Genomic DNA, 19,467 nt, shown 5'->3' with positions numbered 1-19,467 from the left:
AAGAATAACCGAAAGACTTTTATGACTCATGATGCACTGTTTGGAACCTTTGTTGTAGTAGTGAATATTACTGGAGTTTTTTTTTCCAACACCAAATCGGTATTTTTAACACCTCGACACGTGTTTCGATCACCAAGTGATTAAAAGAAAAGATTAAAACAGTTTTAATCTTCCTCTTTGAAGATGATCACTTGGTGATCGAAACACGTGTCGAGGTGTTGAAAATAACGATTTGGTGTTGGGAAAAAAATCCAGTAATATTCATTGACTTTTATGACATTGAATGAAGTATTTGTACGGGCCATCATTTTAAATTGTGTGTAGTGATATTTTAAATGTTTTCCATTCCAAACTGACTCAATATATTCTTCTTTTTATAAGACATAACTGGATCAATGAAGACTCCCTTGTCAAGTTGGAGTTTGAGTTCATTTCCAGTTTTTCTGCAACTGCAAAAGCATGTGCGTCATCTGAAAAATAACGCCATGGATTTGATTTTTGTTCTTTTCTATTTCAATATTATTTTTGCGATTCTATGTTCTGTTGATGATTATAACATTTTTTCATGAACTCTGTTATAAATTTGTATTTTGTCGGTATTCATATAGGGATTTCAAGATTTATACCTGAAAAAGTAAAAATTTTAGATTGGCTACCCTGGATACTAGGATGGAGAATATTCCTATCTTTTATTCAAGGTCATAGTGAAGTCAGTTGTTTCCATTGATATAAACTTCAATAGAATTTCGGAAAATTAGAAAAGTTTTCTTTCTCGTAACCAGGTCAATAACCATGAGTAATGATTAGTACCAAGAAAATAAAGAACATTCCAAATTTCCTTGAATAAAGACTTTCGAAGAGAGAAAAAATTCATTCAAACGCTCTTTTATTAAAATAAATAACGTCTCCGAAACTTCAGCGACACCTAATAGTGGATTCATGAACACCTGACTATATTTATAATCATTTATCAATAATGATGTAATCGACTTCACTCATGAAAAATCAATAATAAAATAAAAAAAATTACTTCAAACCTCCATCCCCTGATCTAAAATAACAATAAAAACAATATCTGGAAAGAACCAAATACCATCAAATACTTTGCTTTCATATAGACAGCTGACAGGAAAGCCTTCTCTGAGAAAAATTGAAACTAAGGAAAGTAACTATCTATTTATATACCAGATGCCGCCAGAGGTAGGTTTTTCAGCGGGTGTGGAAGTGAAATTCAACATTTCAAGCTTATTGTTGCTTATTATGAAGATGATGAAGTATTATTTGTAATTCCAAATGCCAAGCAATATTTGTACAGAAATCTTTTCAAAAGATAAATATAAATATATTACCAATTGAAATATATGCATTTAAAATAATAAAAAGCACGACTACTCATTTATTTTCAAATACAGTGGCGAAACAAATATTATAAGGTAACTTGTTAATGAAAAATGAATAAATGCCCTCTGGATTTCATAAGTGCCTTTTCTTTAGGGGTTGATTATATTCTGCTGCTATTCAGGGACTTTAAGATTAGGTATATACAATCAGGATATGCTTGAGGAATCTATATAACACGTTTTGCGGTTTTTCAAACTGTCTACGGAAAATCTCACAATACAGTGTTACTTCGTTACTTGAATAAGTTATGGAATTTCATCAATTATCGGCTAATTCCATCACATATTGAAATTGATAGCTTTGACCACACTTTTGTTTCAATGAGATCATTATTATTAGTTACAAGCTGATGCTACCCTCGTTAATCTTTGATATTCGAGAATTCAGTTCTCTGTCGAACCCGTGATATCTTCGCCCTCATTTATTCAGGCTTGACCTTTAAGTACAATTGAGTTCAGCAATGCATTTGTGGTTCAGCCTAGCACCACTGATGAGACCTATGACATCTCTATCTGGTGTTGGAAAGAGAAGTTTTTATAAAGAAAACATACCGACTGTTTTATTATTATTTTCAATTTAGAGCCCAAATTTTCTGATAATTTTCAATATAATTCTTCTCACTTTTTTGTAAATCATGTTGAGAAATGAGTGAAACTTATTCTGTTTCACAAGGTTCGAAAATATGGTTTAGACTTTCGCGGCTGAGGTTTTCAGTGACACTGTTTTTCGAGTTTGAAAGCCGTGGATTATTAGAATTTCTTCCTGACGTTTCGCTGGCGCGAGTGGCTAGCTTCTTCAGAGGTTTAACCATCATGGCTTGCTGTCCGATGACTAACTTTTAGACTTCGTAAAGCGTATTTATGCCTTGTCAGGTAGTGTTACCTGTATTGTTACCTGTATTTGTACCTGTACTTGTACCTGTACTTGAACCTGGAACATTAACAATCTTGCTGCCTGTTGTCATACTGTTCGTTATTCTCGAATTCCTTAAAATGGGGTTCCATGTTCGATTGAGGTTCAGGTCAGGAAGACATTTCAAAAATCCACGGCTTTCAGACTCGAAAAACAGTGACACTGAAGGTTCGAAATGTTTGTAAATGAAATCAATGTTTCCGATTGTCAAATCCTTTGGGGCCAATGACGTGAGCATTTCTATGAAGGAAGAATCATGGGAAAGTGAGAATTTGTAAACTTTCATAAAATGATGCATTAATAAAAAAAGTAATTCTGTTTATTTTTGCTTTAACAACTTCTTCCTTATAATTGCGACAGTTGGAGGTCTGTACACTCGCTTAAGATTCAAGAGCTGACAATGAAATAAGAGCAATCACACTTACTCGCTTAAGATTCAAGAGCTGACAATGAAGTAAGAGCAATCACACTTAAACCATAATACGAGGTCTGTTAAAAAAAAGTGAATGTACAAATTTCGTGGGCTACGAACATTCAATTAGTGAATGTTTTATGTTCTTATGTTGGTTCTTACATTATTAGGTACTCATAACCGAGGCGTCTCAATTTCTGAGACAAACCGGGAACATGAGGTATGATGTTATATAATTGTTGGATTTGTAGTGATTGTGTGATCTGTAGGTATACGTTGTTTATTACTTTTACTAACTTCATTTGAGAGTTCTTTCCACAAACTGCTCCGGATATTATGCGTTTTGCTCCAAATTTGTTTTAATGATAGTTATTTTCTCTTTCATATTATGAACTGAATTGCAAATTGTCTTTGCCCATTCAACAAACATTCAACTATACCTTTTTTGACGCTGGTGTGGTGATTAGATTTGTAGTGGAGATATCTGTCGGTATGAGTTTTCTTTCGATACACACTCGTTTAAAGAGTATTCATCGATTTTTTGATCATAACATCGAGAAAAGGAAGTTGATTATGAACTTCCCTTTCTAATGTAAATTTTATCGCGGGTTCTCTTGAGTTCAAATAATTCAAGAAAACGTTGATATCATCTGGAATATCATTCCAGATAGCGAACACATCATCAATATATCTCCACCATATCTTTGGACCATTCTGGTAAGTTTCGATATATGTTTCCTCAAAATGCTCCATGAAAATGTTACTCAGAATCGGTGACAAGAGTTAGCTCATTCCAAATTCTTGTTGATAAAAATCCCTTTTGAACTGGAAAAAAGTTTTATTGGTACATACTTTCAGAAGCTCCAAAATAGCTTCTACATTGGACTTTTATACAGGGTGTCCCATATAAAACACCGCGGGCAACTATCTGAAAAATGATAGAGAATATCCATAATTCGTGAAAGCAGATGATTTTGATGTCAAAGGGTCCTCTTATTTGCGAAGAGATCCAGCAATAGGCGTCATCCATTAGGGCGTCGCGACACCGACGCCAATTTTTTCAAATGGTAACCTAGATTTTTCGATTCGTTTTTGGATTCTGCAATAAATTCTGAATTCAGCCATATAACACACTTGTAGTTTTCCTTGAATACTGATAAAAAAATGCAATTTTATTGAATATTATAAAGAGGGCCATGAATAAGTCAAAATGAATGCAATAATACGAGTTCAATAAAATGAATCCATCAGTTATGATTTCATTGTCTGTTCAATTTTATCTAGTTGCGTATTTCTGTACAAATTAAAATAAATGTTTCAAATTACCAAAAAATATGTTACTTTGACCATAACTCGACTAACATGATGATAACGAAATCAATTAGTGATAACAAGAATCATTTTAGTAAGTGTTCGAACTGCATCTCTTTACGTAGAATACACATATTGCATTTTTTTAGTAATTCCCGATTCATGACAGCTAAAAGCGTCTCTCATGTTATGGAAGCACAAACATTTGTGATACTATTTCTCAAATCCTCTACATTTTGTGGACGTCGCATATAATAATAATAATATTTTATTCACCATTCACGATACATAGTGTATATATGGTAAGTCAATCAATAATAGAATTAATACTAGGTATAAATTTAAAAATGTTAATATTTATACAAGACGTCACTAAAAAAAAAAAGAAATAAATTTATACATACATATAAACACATACACAGATCTAGTTCATATTTTATTTTTCAGAAATTATATTCTAGAAATTCTTGGAAACTATAGTAGCATTTCTCTAATAGCAAGTCTTTAACTTTCTTTTGAAATATGATGTTTCTTCCAGTCCGTTTGAGTGATTCTGGTAGTTTATTGTAATATATGTTTGCATTGTAATCCGGAGACCTCTCATAGAATGTCGTTCTATGTTTAGGAATTTTCAATAAGTTGTCGTGTCTGGGGTTATATTCATGTTTCTCAGAATTACACGGATAATTATCTATATTCTGTTTGGCAAAGATAATACATCGAAAAATGTACACAGCAGGCACCGTAAGAATTTTATTTTCTTTAAAGATAGATCGACAACTGTTTTGATAATTCAAGTTAAAAATCAGTCTTACTAAACGCTTTTGGTAAACAAACACTCTCAAGAATTCTCTTGCTCGACCCCATGCCAATATATTCAGATTAATATGTGCATATGCCATAGCATAGTAAATGCTTAACAAGCCTGCTGTATTCAAGGTTGATTTCATTTGTTTAATAGCGAAATAGGCTTTATTTAGTTTTGAACATACACTTTTAATGTGTCTACCCCAATTTATACTCTCATCTAAATGAGTGCCTAAAAATTTAGTTTCCATAGAGGGTTGGATGTCGTCAATTACAAAAAGTTCGTTAGGTAACAATTTTCGGTGAAAAAAATTTGACTATTACCGATTTGGACGAGTTTAGAATTAACTTATTTCTGTGACACCAGGATGAAAATTGATTTACAACCATTTCCAGTTTAACTGCAAGCTGTTCTGCATCCTGATCGGATATTGTTATCGTTGTGTCGTCGGCAAACATGGTAACATGAACGTTTTCTAAATATTGTTGAAGATCATTTACATAAAGAAGAAACAGCAGTGGCCCAAGAACTGAACCCTGTGGTACCCCAAGTTTCACAGCCTGACTGTGTGAAATTGAATTATTGCATCTCACTATCATGGTTCTATCTGTCATATATGATTGTATCCACTTTATTATACTGGCTGGAAGTCCTAGAGGCGCCAATTTATCTATTAAAGTTTCAATACACACTGTATCAAAGGCTTTTGACAAGTCGAAAAATAATGAAAAGACATATTTGTTGTTGTCAATCTCTTTATATATATAATTAAGCAAGTGACACGAGGCTGTTTCAATCGACCTGTTTTGCCTGAAACCATGCTGAGAAGTACTTACTAATTTGTTCTTTTCTAAGTGATAAATCACTCTTGTAGACACTATTTTTTCAAACAATTTCGATAAAGAACTGAGAAGAGAAATTTGCCTGTAGTTGTCAACTACTTTTAGGTCACCTTTTTCGTGCAGAGGAATTACCAATGCTTTTTTAAATTCATCTGGAAAGAACCCTTGTATAAGTGATTGATTTATTAGGTATATAAATGGTTTTAGTATTAAGTCAATAATATTTTTTATAACTATAATCGATAATTCGTCTTTGATATATACCCACAAAAAGAAATCTATTGGAATAATATCTAGACTTCGAGCTGGCCATGGTATTGGACTCTTATTTCCAATCCATTTCTCATTGAAACTATCATCCAAATATTGGGTAACTATTCTATTATTATGTGGAGGTGCCCCATCTTATTGAAACCACATATTCAGTCGAGTTTATATTGGTAAATTCTCCAAGTGATTCGGCAACACATGTTGTACAAAAACAAAGTACCTCTCCCCATTGAGAATTCCTTCGAAAAAAATGAGGTCATATCAAATAACCATCAATTATTCCGCACCAAACATTAACCCCCCACACAGTCTGAAATCTCGTTTCTTGCACCCAATGAGGGTTCACGTCAGACCAATAGTGACAATTATGTTTGTTTATTATACTGTTGTTATGGAAACGGATTTCATCACTACATAATATTTTTTTCAGAAACTGATCATCATCATGAATACGGGTGGACAACCATGCAATGAAGTTCAATCTTCTATCAGCATCTCCTGAATATGGGAATATATTTTAGTTATTAAAAATGAAACATGAAGATTATTACCTGGATGTAGTCCTTGAACCAAATGTATTTTGTATGGATGGAATTTGTTTTTTGACAAAATACGTTTTGTATTGACGATTTCGAAATGTTACTTGTCTGGTTGAACTATATGGTTCCAACACCATTTGACATAGCACTGAAACACTGTGATTCTCATCAGTAGCCGTTTTTGGTTTTTTTCGTTTCCGTTCATTGAAACATCCATTTCGTGCCAAAGATTTGGCTAAGCCAGCGAATGTTTTGTCTGACGGTAATTTTCTGTCAGGATACCGATTAGCGTATATTGTCACTGCTTCTTTTGAATTCCTTCTTGCTTCGCCATAAATACATATCATATCCAACAACTTTCTGCATTTGAAAATTGAACCATTTTTCAATTTTACGAAAAAACAACACAAAACTGAATACACTTTCGTCAAATCAGACAGGTTTCTGACAGATCGATATATACATTATTGCATTTATTTTGGCTTATTCAGGGCCCTCTTTATAATACGCAATAAAATTGCCTTTTTTCATCAGTATTCAAGGAAAACTACAAGTGTGCTATATGGCTGAATTCAGAATTTAATACAGAATTCAAAAACCAATGAACCTTTTTCCTGAAGTACGAAAAATCACTCACTAGCAGCGCTAGTAGTTCAGTAGGGACAAACACTGCCTAATCCTCATATAAACATATGGTAAAGTACAATTAAAAAAGAATGTTTTTAACAGAAGAAAATGTTCCTGGAGCAAAGCTAAAATTTGCAATTGTAAAGGATAACAATGTTGTAACATTAAAACGTTGGCTTGCATGCCGTAATTCAAAAGTAACTGAAAAAAAGTGAATTAATAGACAAGTTAGTATACATCAGACTCTAGTAAACGAGTAGTGGTAGATTCAAACTGTAATAAAAGGAATTTAAAATAATTATGAATTTCAGACTTATTTTCGAGTGAAATATGAATCAAATATAGGTGGTAATGAAATAAATTTAATTAAATATAATGAATTTAACTTAATAAACGATTGAGGTTATATCTCATTCTAATCAATGGTAATTAATTATGAAAAATTTACTTTTCATTTCATGTTTAGAGCATACATATGAATATTTATTAATTTTTTACACTGTTAAATCCACTCTCCTCGAAGCATGTATCCATTTCTCACATCTAACCTCATTATTATGAAGTTTTATAAATGGTATAAAAAACACCTTTTCTTCCGGATATCGATTATCCGACGTACAATTCGCAAAACAACAATGCTTCGTTGGCATTATACTAGCACAAAATAATTTTTTATATCAGATTTATATTTTTAAATAATAAATTAATATTACGTAAATAACACTGTTTTACATGTGAATAGTTTATTGTTTGTCCCTACTACTAGTGCTGCCTCCCGTGACACGTTTGCTGTACTATTCTCAGGAAAAAAGCTCATTGAAAATACTGGGTTACCATTTAAAAAAATTGGCGTCGGTGTCGCGACGCCCTAACAGATGACGCCCAGAGCTGGATCTCTACGTAAATAAAAGGACCCTTTGACACCAAAATTATCTGCTTTCACGATATATGGATATTCTTTTTCATTTTTTAGATATTTGCCCGCGGAGTTTTATATGGGACACCCTATATATATATATATATATATATATATATATATATATATATATATATAAATATATTTATTTCGCACAGAGAGCAACCAATGTTGCTCTCTGTGTAGTTGGTTTAGGAGAAAATTCAAGGAAGTCGCATACATGTTGCCCAACAAAGTATTCAGCCAAGCTAGCGTAGAGATACGCAACGTATGAAAACCCATCATCAAGTCCGAACTAGTGAAATTCATCATGAAACATTATTAAACACCTTTAAACAGGAGGATGACTCTTTTCTTGATGAAATCTAGGATGTAATCTTCAGGATGTAATAAATGACCGTCGGGTCTGAATTGGCGATCCCTATATACTACTAATGATATATAATAATTATCTCAGTTGTACTCGCACCAGAAAAATACACCACCCTGTATATGGGATCGTTTAGCCGAAGGTATTTATTTTTTAATTTATTTGGTAGCTTGAGAGTTGCTGCCACCAGATCAGGAAAAGTTTGAAATCCGTCCTGATCACAAGGATTGAGAATTAGTGCGCGACTTGGTTAACAGGTGAATTTTTTAGCTTTCTATCTTCGTAGAGCGATGAGTTATTGGTTATGCCATCAATTAAATCCCCAGAGACTGGATTCGGCCACGGCCTAAATGCGCCGTCTTTTAGGGGTTTGAGGGAATGAAATAATATTAGCAGAGTTTTAAAAAAACCAACTTTATTGATGAATAAAGACGGCGGAATAATCGGATTAACAATTGATAAAATAAAATTAACAAAAATGGAGTTTATCCTACACAAGATAATTTTGAAACTATTCTTTTATATTTGTTTTACCGAACATTATTTAAACTGTGTGCAATATGAAAGAAAAAGAAATATATTATTATAACCATGTGAAAAATATGAATAAACCACTGAAACAAAATGACAAGATTATTCCTCTGAAAATTGAAATAATATCATTCAGGACATAGGTATGCCTTGCCTGAATTCAACTAGATCTGCTATAAAAACAAAATGAAATACAACTCTGAGAAACTATTGAGAGACCCACTTAATCACTCCTCCCTGTATAACAGAGGAAAATGCTATAACCTAATAATGAAAAAGGGAACCCGATTCGTAGCTATATGGTAAATTGTCACCAATACCGACCTACTTCTGAGTTCGTACGCTCCTGATTTTTACCTCAAGTCAGCTAGCCAAATGAAACGCGGCAAATTCTCATATAACAATATCACTTCTCGACACAGTGACTTGAAATATCTCAATATTTCAACTCACTCAAAGCTTCCTCAAGAATTTCCAAACTTTGAAGGAAATTCAACTGAACTAGACAATTCTCCGCGCACGACTCTCTTTACCTCAGTTCAACTAAACCGCGAATATTTATCAATTCCGAAACACCTCGCAAAACGGTGCCTTGAACTACTTCGTATTTCAGTACCTTCAGAATTCACTCAGAACTTTGTAGGAAGTCCAACCGACCTGCTCATGAGTTCACACAGTCCCGACTTTTTACGTCAAGTCAGCTAGCTAAATGGAGCGCGAATAGCTCCCAAATATCGAGATCACTTCTCGAATTTCACTCTATTTGAGTATTTCCCATAACTCTGCAGGAAATTCAACTGGCCTACTTCTGACTTCGTACGCTCCTGACTTTTTACCTCAAGTCAGCTAGCCAAATAAACTGCGAATATTTCTCACTACTGGAATCCCATCGCGACTCTGTGTCTTAAAACACGTAACACCTCAGTAAGTTCAATAGCTTTTCCAGCAACCTCCCCAAAGAGGCCAACCGCCCCGGTTAAGTGCCCTCAAACGACCCTGGGGTCCGCGTACGACTCACTTAATTCTTTCTCAAAAATTTCCAAACTCTGTTAGAGGATGTAATTCAAATAATCTCATGAAAAATATCACCAATCAGAAAGTCTGAAATTATTTCCAAACCCGGTACTCTTAACGTCCTCTACATTTCCAGCGAATAAGTCCGCAAGAATTACTGAGGGTTTCATTAATTTTATCAGGTCGTTAAAATTGAAGTTAATACTCTATAGACACTCATAAAATAAATTTCGATATTCATTATACTTTTAAGTACTTATTGACAGTTATTCTAAATGGGGTACACAGACTGAATAATATATTTTCGATCCTCAACGTCATGATAATGAAATGAATGATGAGGTTGAATGTTCTAAAATATCAGATTTCTTAAACATCGAGCAGTTAATTTTAACGACTTTTCCTTTGTTTGGCTTGGCCCTGGTTGACCTAAAATTATAAAAGGTTCCCTTTTTCTACGAAAACCCATCTGTTTTGGTAGTCAATATTTAACGAAAAATAATATATCCAACTTATTACAAGGATATGTTTAGGGGCGGAGCTCCATCCGAGGAAGGTCTGGTTTGAGCTTTATGAAGAATCAAAAGTTGCAGAGGTGTGTACACTTTTCTGGTGCGGAACAGTGTTTCAAGCTTTTGAGAAACAGATTAATTCCAGCGACATGATTGTACAAAGACATATCGCTGTCCATTTTAACCCCCAACAAACTTATCGAAGCAGATAGTGGAATTGTTTGACCTGACATTATTATATTCGGTTCGGAGACAGTTACCTTTTTGGAGAAAATCGATGCCTGGATGTTTGTGGCATTGAAATGAACTTGGTTACTTTCACCGCAATTCAAAATTACTTCTAGATCCTCATTGAGACATGCAACCTCCTGCTGCCGGTGAAGATGTGCATCCGCAGCCAATGTCCTGGAATCCAAATGGAATGACGAGACAAGTGTTTTGTCATCAGCAAAGCAATATATTTTTTTCCAATAAGTCGTTGATATGCAATAAAAAGAGGGTTGGAACGAAATAGATCTCTGGGGAACACCAGCTTTGATGGTGTCCGAGAATTATGCACTTTTGAAGAGTGCGATGCACGAATAATTTTTGGCTTTTTACATTTTTTCTATGAAGATGGAGAGGTAGAAAGTCGAAAACCTTTCTTCACCAAAAATTGTTACCAATTTTGAAACTTACTATCACTTATTCTCTCGACTCTCTTCGTGAGTTGTATCTTTCCAGTTTTCGTCAGTTGACGACATTTTATCTACATTGCCATTACATAATTGAGAACCCGGTACCACACTTTAAGAATTGCAAATCCATTTTCTTGGACTGATTTGAAACAGAACATGAAAACACAAGTGCACTGTATATGAAAAATTATTGTCTTATCTGACTCTAACGAATGCATTACAAAAATTGTTTTGAGGGAAATTATTTTTTAAGTAGAAACATTTTCTAAATTCTCACTGTAGATTAAATCTAATGCGAATCAAATTTATTCAGAAATGCCAGCTACCGAGGAATTTTCACGAATAAGTGAAATGCTATAGATTTTCGAATCGGCGTATAAAAGCGAAAAAATGATTGGAAAAATTAGTTCAAAATCGAAAATGAAGACTCAGCAAGTCACAGCGATTTTGCTGTGTGCCTTACTCGGCAGTACTTTGGGTCATGGTAAGTTTTTACTATAAGTAACTTGACTTAAAATTATAAATTCAAAAAAAAAGAAGCAATCTTCTAGTAGAAAAATATTCATGAAAAAACATATTTTGAAATAAATTGTTTTTAACTCACTTCATAAATGTCTCTTTCTGAAAAGAAAATACAAAGGATTTGATTGCATCCAGTAAATATTCTCAGTGTGGAACAGAAGGAATTATTATTTCAACAAGTTACAGAAAAAGCTTTTTTTTGAAAATTTGTCAAGCGAATTTAAAAATCCGTTGAAAATGACATGAAACATGGCCATGAAAAAAAATGGGACATTTATTGACATAATGAAAATATACTACTTTTTTAATGGTGTTTTTGGAAGCAATTGAAAACCTAATGTGCATTTTCGAAATGATTACTACATGAACTGTATATAAGCTCTGTTACCATAAAAGGTTTTCGTTATGCTGCACTATATAAAAAAATGGCAAGCCACTCTATGGCTCGTCTAATGTTAATACTACAACTACTCTTTCAAGTTGAAAAATTATTCAACTCGGTCAACTGCTAGATTAACTGATACTTTTTCACAAAATTCTTGGTATGAACAAAAAGGGTCTCTTGAGATTTTTCGATATTCACACTTTCAGATTTTACTGAAATTTTCTGTATTTACAAATAATGTATAAACTCTTTCAATATCCTGATTTAATTGTTATAATCTTGCAGACGGCAGACATATGTCTGCCGTCAAATACAATTTTTCTATGCTGATTTTGTAAAAAGAACCAGGGTTTTACTAGTCAAAAAATTGTGATTATCTATGCAATCATAGTTTCCTGCATCCCCCTATAGGTCGTAGTTTGAGAATAAGCCAGTGTGTGGAAGGGAATATATGTAAAAGTTGTAGAACTTGAAAAGTCACAAAAATGGTGATTTTTCACATGTAAGTACTAAACCTAAACGTGAATCAATTGAGAATGATTTAAATTTATCATTTCAAATTTCCTTAGACCTGCCATTAGAAACTAATTATGTGAATACTACAATGAAGCGAGCTTATACCGAATAGTTCTTTTAACAAACTCAATTTTATACGAATTTTCAAACTGTCACTAGTTCCACTTGTTGTGGAAATTGTGGTTATTCACAACCTTCATTTTCAATAACAACTTCCTAAACTTTATATAATAATGGTAAAATTGTAATGATTTTTGATTAATCTTCTTGGAACCTACATGAATGGCCTATAAGTATTTTCAATATTTCCCGATTTCAGTTCAGTTTCTTTCACATTGACGAAATTATTTAGCAGTTTCTTAAGCAGTTTCCTAACCATTTCCTGTACGAAAATGAAGAACTGATTCTTTAGACATTTTAAATGCTTTCAATATTTCGAAAAAAAAAATTCTTTTGATTTAGTACAACAAAAATATTCCTAATAATTTTTCAAACATTTCTACTAGCAACTAGTCTTCGCTGACGAAGAACCAGATTTCTCAAATTGTCTTGTATTATTGGTCAAATTTTTCAAAAGTATATTTAAAAAAAAGCATTACCAGTTTTTTTTGTAAATATCTATAGTTGGGTTTAATAACTTCCTTATGTTTTTTCTTGATATTGTCACTCGTTTGTGAGAATTCGATGAAGAATAGTTGTATTTTTTCAGAAAATTTCCGTAACTTTTTTAGACTTCTCTCAATTCCATGAATTTTAGAAAAACAACCCGTTGGAGAATTTTTTAGGTACGTCTTTGATCCATCTAACACTCTTCAGTTTCACGGTAAAAGAGTATTTATAGTCAGTCCATTGATTGAAAAAATACCTTCTGGTCACTTATTTTTTGTACTAGGGTTTTTAATATTACTGCAGTTTTTTCTCTCCCAACACCAAAACCGTTATTTTAACACCTCGGTACGTGTTTCGATCATTTTCAAGAGGAAGATTAAACAGTTCCTTTTGAAGATGATCACTTGGTGATCGAAACACGTGTTGAGGCGTTAAAATAACTGTTTGGTGTTGAGAAAAAAACTCCAGTAATATTCATTACTTCACCAAAGGTTCCAAACAGTGCATCACAAGTACTAGGTTTTTGACAAAAAGATGAACATACTATCATTTTACATTCTTCAGCCATGAAATGGAAAGCAAAAATGCATTCATTTTTCTTCAATTTTGCCAATATGCTAATTACATCGAAAGTAGAGCTGACTTAATTTCTCAAGCGCTTCTCAAATCTTTGTCATTAATTTTTCATTGAAACTTTGACACTCGGTTAAAAACGAAGAAAATTAAGAAATATATGCGTCCATTTTTTTACTACTTTTCCACAAACTATGACAAGGAAACATCGTAATTCAAAGTCATCATCAGAAATACGCCCTGTATATAACTAGTAGGTAGGTACACCTTGTCAAATCTAGGGGTCTTGAGAATTATGTAACACACATGTAGTGGACAGGAATATCGAGAAGTTTCTGTAGAATTTGCTAGAATGAAATTCTGACATGTTCTACAAACCTAATTAATATATAAATATTCTTGGACTCTTCTCAGTAGTTTATTCTTTTTATTTATTTAAATGAATCTGTAGCAGTTACTGTACATTTTGTTAACCACCATCATTTGATCTGATCTTATCATGGTGATTTATATTGTTTAAATATTACAGGATGTATTCAGGTTTTTTTTTGATAAAAAAATGAATAACTTTTGCTGAGGTTTTCAATGTCTGTCTTTTTGTTGATATAGTTTTCTTTAATTTTAATTTCAACCATCTCCAGAAATTTCTTTTTATTTGAATTTGGTTAAAATGGAGAATTTTGGTGTAATCGACTGAATGATCATTGTGTCAAGAACTATTACACTATTGGCATCCAAATTTGGAACCAATGTGTTTTCAAACCATTCCCCAAAAATATTAGCTTCCATGTTCTTATGATAGTCAACATTGCAGTCCTCAAGTTTTTTCCACATAATTTCAAAGAATTCGGAATCCATCCTTTATTTCCTCCGCAATGCACAATGATTAGTCGCGATCCTTTTTTTTTGCAGGCATGTTAGGCGTACATATTCTCGAACCATCAGTCCATCCTTTCGTAACTGTGTCGTGAGTGTCATACCAAGTTTCGTCCATATAAAAAATTTGCCGTTGTTCTTGTCTATATTTAGTAATTTATTCTAAGTATTTGTTACGCAATTCCACTATTCTTCTGCTTTCCATAACTGCTTGACGTTTATTTATTATTTAAAATCTAAATCCTAGTTTCTTTATCCAATTCTGAAGAGTTTTGTCACAGCAGCTCACGTTATGGCCGGAAGTATTCAATTTCTTCCTTATGATATCAATTGTAGGAATCTCATTGTTTTTTAACAGTCGTATATTGTTTTCTTACTGATTTTATTGGATGAACATCTAAAGGTTTTGGTAATCCCACATCGCATTGCGCCTTGCTTTCATAAGGTTTGTTTTTGACTATTTTAAGTACAGTTGAGAAAAGAATTGTGGTCAAATCTGATATTGCTTGTAATAGTTTTTTCCTCGAAACCAAACTTGATATGTAGATTTTTATATACATTGAAACATACTCTCTGTGTTTCAATATTCAAATGTATCCGAATCTTATTCACTGGTATCTCTTTTTCGCATTGTTCACCAGCGCTATTGGAGTCACTACGCAGGAAAAAGTCTGCGTTGTTATCACACTCGTTATTATTATTAGTACTTGTCCAAGGACGCCACATTTTAAACAGATAACAAAAATTTTAAGTAATTAAAATTTTATTTCCTGAACAACGGCGGTCGCTACATTCTCTTGGTCACCGTAACATGACTCCAAATTTAATTTTATGACTCTTCAGCCAATCATAAAACTCGGTTAGTAAATATTATCCAATACGAACCGCCAATTCTTCAGTCCACGTGGACTAATTCGTAGCGGCATTATTTCCTTGTATTGTTTTTTTCAGCCTTTGAGTTCGCCGATAGCTTTAAGAATTACTATATCAGATACTTCGACTATACTACTGATGAGGTTTATTGCAGGAACTGTCTGGTATTGGTGCATGGATACGATGGTTTCGCAATGAAATCATCCATAACTGAATTGCGATTAATGAAACTTTGACATTGATCACCAAGAACTGAATATTCATCTATAATCTTCGTTAGATAAATACTTGTTAGATTAATACAAGCCACGTCAATCCTTGAAATATTTTCTTTTTTTTTCAGAATTCTTAAGAGTCAAACGCTTTGCACCCGAACCTAGATCAGCAAAGTTAGCATCACCATTTGAAGACCGCGCTTTGGCAAATCAACCAGAAGAATGCACAATCACTTGCGATGTAGACGATGGCAAAGGACATCTTCAAATTATTTTCAACGAGACGACACAACTTCTTGGTGTAGTCAACGAAACAGCCAAAGTAGCGCTTGTCATCGACATAAATGCAAATTTGGTAGGAATTTTCGATGGATCGACTGGGGCTGTGTTTATATTGAATCTGAAAGCACAAACTGGTGTATACATAGCTGGAGGTCTGACAAAAATCAGCTGGATTAGCTCGCAGTCGACATTTGAGATCTTCTTCTCGAAATTGACGTCACTCCAAGTATTCCTGGATCTGAAAATCGGAAAAACATTCAAGTTTTCCGATATATCAAGCGATATCTCGAATATACTTATCAAGTTACTGATCAGTTTTTCGTTTGAGTTCGGACTTGAAATTCAAGGCAATATTAAGGCTTCATTGACTCTCCTCGTCAAAATAAGCCTTTCAATTTCCTCGTTGATCAAAGGTTCTTTGAAAGGTTTCTTAGACGCCGGTGGAAAAGGCTTGATAAGGCTGCACGGAGACTTTGTTTGGTTAGGCGGAGTTCTCGAAGGACTCGGAGTCTTGTTCAGCAATATCAATGGTGGTTTAGCCACACTCATCGCAGCTAGAGTTAAATTCGATTTAGCTTTGATATTCGGGGCAACCAACGGGCTGGAACTCTTCATCAACATCCTTTTCGCTATTGCTGCGAGAGGCAGAATCACTCTTCTCGCTGGACTTCTCAACTCTACCGATAAACTTCTTGCTCTCATTGTCCAACTTGGAGGTAACGTTTCGACCGGAGTGACTGGAGTCTTCAAAATTATTTTATACATCAATGCTCTTATTCGTGGGGAAATCAAACTCGAAGTGCTCTTACAGACCCTCTTGGAATTTGCTGCCTCTAGATCTTCTCAGGAGAGCATAGATTTCCAGTTTTATATCGAAGCTCTAACGAAACTAGTAGAAATTTCGGGAGCATCCTCTTCGGGAGAATTGACAGTATTCGTTACTTGGGTAAGAAATTTGCAGGCGGGAAAATTCATCAACGGCAAGGTCAACATTTCAGAAATCATCGTAATCTTGGTGGGCGGATCAGTAACAAATGCCCTGGTACTGGTCATTTCGGTTCTTCTGAAGCTAACGGTGATCGTGGGATTCGGAATAGCAGTGACAATTCCCGCTCTGCTGTTCTACCTAGTTCTACAACTGAGAAGCGCTGTTGGTATATCTCTTCTGAGAAGTTTGGGTATTAAAATCGAAGTAACTATAACCTCTGGTGGCATTATTTCAGGAATAACGAATGGAATCAACATTCAATCCATTTTGAGCATCGTTGGAGGACGCCTCGACGTAGAAAAACTAGGAGGAGTATTCCCAGTTTTTGGAAAAATTTATCAGAGCTTGTCTGTAGCTCTTCGCACATCGAGTAACGGGTCTTATGATCTGTCAACTCTCGTCAAATCTTCCTCGGTGCAAAGTGACCTTCAGGTGTTCATCAAAGGAATAGTGGGTTTGGCTCCAACTCCTAAACCAGAAGTAACCACCAAATCTTCAGGCGGATTTATCGGCGAAATTATTGGGGGAATATTTGGAGGCGGAGGTAAAGGTGGTGCAGGAGGTTCAGGAAATGCTGGTGGTTCAGGTAATGCTGGAGGTTCAGGAAATGCTGGTGGTTCAGGTAATGCTGGAGGTTCAGGAAATGCTGGAGGTTCAGGAAATGCTGGAGGTTCAGGTAGTGCCGGAGGTTCAGGAAATGCAGGAGGTTCAGGAAATGCTGGAGGTTCAGGTAGTGCCGGAGGTTCAGGAAATGCTGGAGGTTCTGGACATGTTGGAGGTTCAGGTAATGCTGGAGGTTCAGGAGGTATTAGCGCTGGAGGTCACCATGGCGGCAGTGGTAGTATTGGATGGCACGGTGGCTGGGGATGGGGTCACTAATGTAAGTTTCAAGATTTTTTTTTGAGTTTAGAACAAGTTCTCGATGCAAATTCTATAATTTATCAACGCTGAATAAATTTCCACTCGAATGACTTTTTTGATGAAAATTGTTGAAAGTAAAACTCTTTTTTTTCTTTCCACTGTTTCGAATTGATTTCTTGACTTATTAAACTACCAATGAATATTTAGTCAATCAATAGAAATCTATTTATTCTTTGCATAGGTACGATAAAAATGTAGGTTTTTTTTGGTTGAACGTTATATTGAAACAATAGACCTAGTTGTTGTTCCAGAATACTTGGGTGCTGTTTTTTTTTTCATTTCATCATTTCATCAATTTCATTGATTAATAAATAATTGAGGATATACTTCAAAACTTCTCCATATTTCATCCGTTCATCCATTTATAATCTTCACTTCAAGTTAACGTTTTTCCCAAATCCAATTCACTTCTCCAATAACAGAGTAAGATCTTAATGCCAAACAATCCACATTTTTTTCAATAAAAATTCAACTCATTTATTTATTTTGGGTATCAAAGGCAATCAACAGTATCATCGATTTGGGTCGCTCTATTATGTGGCCATCAGTTGGTGGTTTGAATTAACCTCTGATCTTACTCAAAATGAGGTAACCAAAGTTCATTGTGGGGCCTATGTTGTCTTAGAAAGGTGAAATTTGATATTCTGTAGTGGGTTCTCGAACACCTTTATTACTGCAAGAGAAAGTAAGTTTAGTGAAAACAAATGTTATAGTTGCTTCTCTTTTCTCTTCTGAATATATGGAACACTATATATATACCGTTTTATACCATTTTTTAGGTGGATTATTTCCTAATTTTTCAAATCTGTACAATCAGGTAATTTTTGTGTACAAGAATACTATTGAGACTTTTGTTAGTCTTTTATCAATCAATGAATCAATCAATCGATAAAGTTAAAATTTTGCGTCGAAAGTACGATTGCCATTGCTTAAATACATCAAAATACAAAATGCTATAGATATAAATGCATTGTGTATATTCTATACATTTTACACAGACAAATATGAAAACAAACATGAAAATAAATGAAAACATTATTACGCAAAATAAACAAATTCAACACGATGGAACCAAGAACGTTGTCAAAGAACAAGTAGCCTGAGTATATGTTTTGCAATTCAAAAATAAGATTCTGTGCCTGAATGTTTTGGAAGTTGACTGGAAAGGTGTATTAACGAGCGTAGTGAGCCTATTTTCAATTGCTGGATTCAATTCAAAGTACAATATTATTGGTAATACATTTAAAGCAAAAAACCTTCGAACATATTCATATTTCGATATCAACTAAGACTCCAAATATGTTAGTCATATAGTTTAATCCATTCTATTTTCAGGCTGGAAGCAAAATGAACAATACCAGGAAAATTGACACCGCTGCACGACAACTGGAGTGATTTCTTAATAGTTAGCGATTATATTATATTATCTGTATAAATCTAGCAAGTAAATGGTACACATTTTGTAAAAAGTGTTTTCGTTTTTTACCGGGTTTCTTGTTCTTCTGAAATATTGATGGACAGAGAAACTGAGAAAAATCAGTCAATACCTACATAATTTTGCCTTC

The 19,467-nt window shown here is 34.0% G+C and overlaps 1 protein-coding gene across 1 annotated transcript; it reads left to right on the top strand.

The window, feature by feature from the left end:
• Nucleotides 1-11,467: 11,467 nt before the first annotated feature.
• On the top strand, nt 11,468-19,371 carry LOC111503492 (uncharacterized). Its single transcript, XM_023157797.2, has 3 exons — nt 11,468-11,626; nt 15,840-17,861; nt 19,238-19,371. The coding sequence occupies exons 1-2, from the start codon at nt 11,533-11,535 to the stop codon at nt 17,858-17,860; spliced, it is 2,115 nt and encodes a 704-aa protein (XP_023013565.2). The 5' UTR covers nt 11,468-11,532; the 3' UTR covers nt 17,861; nt 19,238-19,371.
• The last annotated feature ends 96 nt before the right edge of the window (nt 19,372-19,467 follow it).

The sequence above is a fragment of the Leptinotarsa decemlineata genome, unplaced genomic scaffold (assembly GCF_025532065.1).
Source record: "Leptinotarsa decemlineata unplaced genomic scaffold, Ldec_3_MD MMD2_tig00000133_RagTag_RagTag, whole genome shotgun sequence".
NCBI lineage: Eukaryota > Metazoa > Arthropoda > Insecta > Coleoptera > Chrysomelidae > Leptinotarsa > Leptinotarsa decemlineata.
The sequence above is the reverse complement of the archived record's forward strand: the minus strand, read 5'-3'. Positions and strand labels throughout refer to the sequence as shown.

What these genes read in the sequence shown, in the direction of transcription:
- LOC111503492 (XM_023157797.2), top strand. Translation starts at nt 11,533, where the DNA reads ATGATTGGAAAAATTAGTTCAAAATCGAAAATGAAGACTCAGCAAGTC. An exon ending in CGGCAGTACTTTGGGTCATG is followed by an intron (nt 11,627 to 15,839) that starts GTAAGTTTTTAC and finishes TTTTTTTTTCAG; the next exon opens with AATTCTTAAGAGTCAAACGC.